Source organism: Hydra viridissima, unplaced genomic scaffold, assembly GCF_058129835.1.
Source record: "Hydra viridissima isolate aposymbiotic clone 2 unplaced genomic scaffold, HvirCarnegie_v1 scaffold_3, whole genome shotgun sequence".
Classification (NCBI taxonomy): Eukaryota; Metazoa; Cnidaria; class Hydrozoa; order Anthoathecata; family Hydridae; genus Hydra; species Hydra viridissima.
Genome location: NW_028324302.1, coordinates 8,144,541 through 8,149,034, shown reverse-complemented (window position 1 = coordinate 8,149,034; position 4,494 = coordinate 8,144,541). Strand labels below are relative to the sequence as shown.

At 35.4% G+C, this 4,494-nt stretch overlaps 1 protein-coding gene across 1 annotated transcript; it reads left to right on the top strand.

Moving 5' to 3' along the window:
• The first annotated feature begins 609 nt into the window (after positions 1-609).
• Positions 610-1,638, top strand: LOC149890837 (uncharacterized). The gene has a single exon (XM_090081979.1). It carries the CDS (start codon positions 610-612, stop codon positions 1,636-1,638), a length of 1,029 nt encoding a protein of 342 aa, XP_089938105.1.
• The last annotated feature ends 2,856 nt before the right edge of the window (positions 1,639-4,494 follow it).

Genomic DNA, 4,494 nt, shown 5'->3' with positions numbered 1-4,494 from the left:
CCATCATGGCTACTAAATCTGCAGGAAAAGAGCTGGCTTCAACAGCCATTTCCACTGCTAAAGATGTAGCTATTGATAAAGGTAAAAAGACCATTGAGAAATTGTATGCCAAGACTGGAACTCCAAAGCCTCGTGAAGCTGCAAAGAATGATCTCAGTATTAAAAGCAAGGAAATTATTTCAAGCATTGTTAACAAAGCAGCGGCAGCAGCACCACCAGTTATAGATGAATATTCTATGTTTGGATCAGGATTGTCAAAGAACAACGCGATTAGAATACAAGACTTGGTAAAAAGAGGAAATGGACTTTTGATTGCATGAGGATCTAAAAAATTTTTTTCTTCGACATATAAAAATGGCAAATTCCGATGTTTTAAATTTTACAGAAGAGATTATTGTTGATGAAGAAATTGAGAGATTCGAGTTTCATGAATACGAGCCTGAGAGTAAAAATCTAAATGTGGATGGAGAAATAAGGATCAATATTGAGAAACAAGATTTGTTCACGCTTCCATCTGAGGCATACCTTTTGGTTGAAGGAAGACTTTTAAAAGCAGATGGAACTTCCTATGCTGATGCAGACCTCGTTACTCTTGCTAACAACGGCATCATGTATCTGTTCAGGCAGATTACTTATCGTTTGGATGGTCGAGATTTAGAAATCATTTTCGACCCTGGACAAGCTACCACCATGATTGGATACCTCAAATATCCAATAGAGTTCCAATTGTCTGAAGGAATGAATCAGCTGTGGCAAAGAGACACATCAGCTTTAGCAAATGAAGCCAACACTGGATTTATCCAAAGACGAGATTACATCATCAAGCAAAGTGAAGAAAAAGGATCGTTTTCGTTCTGCATTCCTTTAAAACACATTTTTGGATTTTGCGATGATTACGATAAAGTGATCTATGGAGTTAGGCATACACTTACTCTTGTGAGAAAGAGTGATAGTGATGCTATTTTTAGAGCAGAAACAGCAGCTGCAGGAAAAATAGATCTGAGCAAATTATCCTTGTTTATGCCTCATGTCACACCCTCTATCGCAGCTAGTAACAATCTTTACAAAATCATTGAATCAAAAGTAAAGGTTCCAATTTCGTTCAGATCTAGACAATGTGACACCATCGCTGTTCCTGTATCCAACAACTTTAGTTGGACGCTAAGCACAAAATCTGGTAGTGAAAGACCAAGGTATGTCATTGTTGGATTTCAAACCAATAAATCTGGAAGTCAAGTAGAGAATCCTGCAGTCTTTAATCACTGCGACTTGAAGAACATGTATGTCACTTTAAACAGTGAAAGATATCCTGCTGTTGATTACGATTTAGACTTTAATAACAACAAATACTCAAGAGCATATAGAGACGCCTCTAAGTTTGACAATAGACTTTATGGTGTAAACGAACTTATATCTCAACCTAATTTGACTGCCTTAAATTATAAATACATTTGTCCTCTTTTTGTTTTCGACGTAAGCAAGCAGTCTGAGAGGTTAAAATCTGGAGTGGTAGATATGAAAATAAAAGCGACATTCAATGCAAACGTTCCTGCAAACACTCAAGCCTTTGTTATCGTCATTTCCGATAGATTGCATACCCTTGAATCAGATGGAAACAAATTTACTTTTGTTTATTAGATGTAGAGCATCCAATTCATTGAAATGTTTTTCAAAAAATAATATTTTTAAAATAAAAAATGAGATATACGATAAAGGATTTGAAAAAATTACTGAAAGAAAACGGAATTTCCAAAACGTCAGACAATAAAATGTCATTATTAATGCTTGCGATTGAAAACAACTTGATTGATAAAAACATATTGATTAAAGACGTGAAGGAAGATCGACCTGTGGGTAGACCTAAAAAGGATTTAAATCTGTTAAAAGAAGAATAAAATGATACAGTTTTTTCCATTTTTTCTAGAATGCAGTATCAAAGAGACTGACGCAAATAAAAAAAGACATCTTGAGCTTCTTGCATTTGGAAAAACAGGTGTGTTTCACGAATCTGTTTACGTCACTGAAAACGAAAATTTTAATATTCCAAAAGAGTACAGTGATGAAGAGAGAGACAAGCTTTACCGACTTGTATGGAGTGGTGAGACAGAATATTCACGAATGGAAAAGAAAATCAAAGAGCATCTCAGTACTTGGAAAGCCTTGCCTAAAAAAGAAAAGCTAAGAATGATTGACAATTATGTGCTTGGTTTTGATTGTGATTTCAAGGAGAAGAAAAAGATTTCTGGAAATCTAAAAAGCGCAATTTTAAATCATTCACTAGGTTCCAATGACATTGTGTATGAAAACTTTAGAATCCTTCGGATCCATGGAAATTCTTCAGATGCTAGAAATGAAAAAAATTGATTTAAATAAAATCTTGATATAATAAAAAAATGCCATACACAAGAAAGTTTTTGAAAAATTTGTTAAAAGAAAATAATGTTTCCAAAACGTCAGACAATAAAATGTCGCTCATGATGATTGCTGTTGAGAACAACTTGATTGATAAAGATGTCATTTTGGAAAACTCGAAAGAGGTGAGACCAGTGGGAAGACCGAGAAAAAATGAGAAAAAAGAAAAGAAGCCTCTTGATCCTAAATATGCGAGACTTGGTTTAATTAGAAATAATCCTTTAAGTTTGAGAATAACTCATGTTGATACAGGCGAGGTGGTGGAATACAAGTCTGCTTACGAGTCACAGAAAAAGACAGGACATGGATGGAATTACTTTGAATCTAGAAATGGGAAAGTAATAGATGGATGTAAATATGAGATTTCTGGAACAAGAAGTTTTTAAATTCTTTATTGAATTTAAAAAATTGAAAAATGATATAAATAAAAAATCTTGTTTTAATAAAATGGAAAACAAAACGGTGAAAGAATTAAAAGAAATTGCCAAAGGACAAAAAATAAGAGGATACTCTAAAATGAGAAAGGGGGAACTTATAATGGCTTTGCAGCCTCCTAGAGTTTTCTCTGCTCCTGCTGCTTTTCGTAGACGAACGACTGAGGCAAGACCGCTGCCTGAAAGACCTACCATGGTTAGGTTTGTTCGACCAGCTGTAAAAGTTTCTATAAAGCCTACAAAAGTTTCTGTAAAGCCTACAAAAGTAAGGTTTGCTGTTGGTTCTGAAAGACCTGTTCCAGCTCCTCGTCCTGCAGCTGAAAGACCTGTGCCAGCTCCAAGACTAAGGTCTAGCGACTTGATTTCATTCGAGCCTTCTACTCTCTTGCAAAATCAGACGACAAGAGATGAACCCTCTATTCTTAACACACCGGTTGTCGATTCAACAAACGTTATTACACCTAGACCAGTCATTCCACCTAGACCTTCATTTTTTTCAAGTCTGACGGCGACTACAAAAAGTGTGGCGTCCTATGTTAAAACTAAGTTAAATGATGTTAAAGAATGGATAGAACCCTACGTTCCTGAAGTAGTCAAGAATCAGGTAAGCAAAGCAGCGAACAAAATCGATGAAAAGATAAAGTCTATCAAATCGCTTATATCAAAAACAGAGTATAAACAGCCCGTTCCAAAGCCAATTATAGTAAAGTTTAAAATGACTGAACATTCAGCGGAGGGTTCTGTGAGACAATTTTCTTACACACCATCTTCTCGATACCAAGACATTGCATCCTTTTTTACTTTGGTGAGAGAGTCTGCCATTCAAACCATGGAAGGGGAAAGAAACACCAGAGTAAGAATTGTTTTAACGTGTGAAATGAAATCTGTAAGCATGATGACTGGTGAAGAAGTGACTCGGGAAGCAAGCTTTTCATCAAGATCAGAGATTATTCTAGCAACTACGGATGTAAGAGAGCTCATGGGTGAAATGGAAGGAAAAGTCTTGGAAAATAGTGTCAAATACAATGCTTTAGGTTCTAATAGCATCCTATCTAAGATTTTAAGAATGGATATTAACTTTACTGATTATGAACCTCTCAGCGGTTCTTCCTATATTGAGTTGTCTAAAGAGCTGAAAGACAAAAAGGCGATCATCAACATGGAAAACAAGGACGATCAATGCTTTAAATGGTCAGTCACTCGAGCGTTGAATCTGAAAAATAAAAACAACGAAAGAATCGATGAAGACTTGATTAAAAAATCAGAAGAGCTGAATTGGGATGGAATGGAGTTTCCCGTCAAGCTTAATAAAATCAAAAAGTTTGAGAAAAATAATCCAACGATTAGCATCAACGTCTTTGGGTATGAAAATGAAAAACTTTACCCTTTGCGAGTATCTGAATTTGTTGATCGAAATAACTGTGTTGATTTGTTGTTTATTTCAAACGAAGACACTGACCATTATTGCATGATTAAAAGTTTGAGTCGGTTATTGTCTACACAAACATCAAAAGGTAAAAGAAAACAACATTATTGCAGAAATTGCTTGCAAGGTTATGACCAAGAAGAAAAGCTTCAACATCATCAACCTTATTGTTATGATAACACCTCAGTAAGAATCGAACTTCCTAAAGAAGGAACAACCGTT

What these genes read in the sequence shown, in the direction of transcription:
- LOC149890837 (XM_090081979.1), top strand. Translation starts at nt 610, where the DNA reads ATGTATCTGTTCAGGCAGATTACTTATCGTTTGGATGGTCGAGATTTA.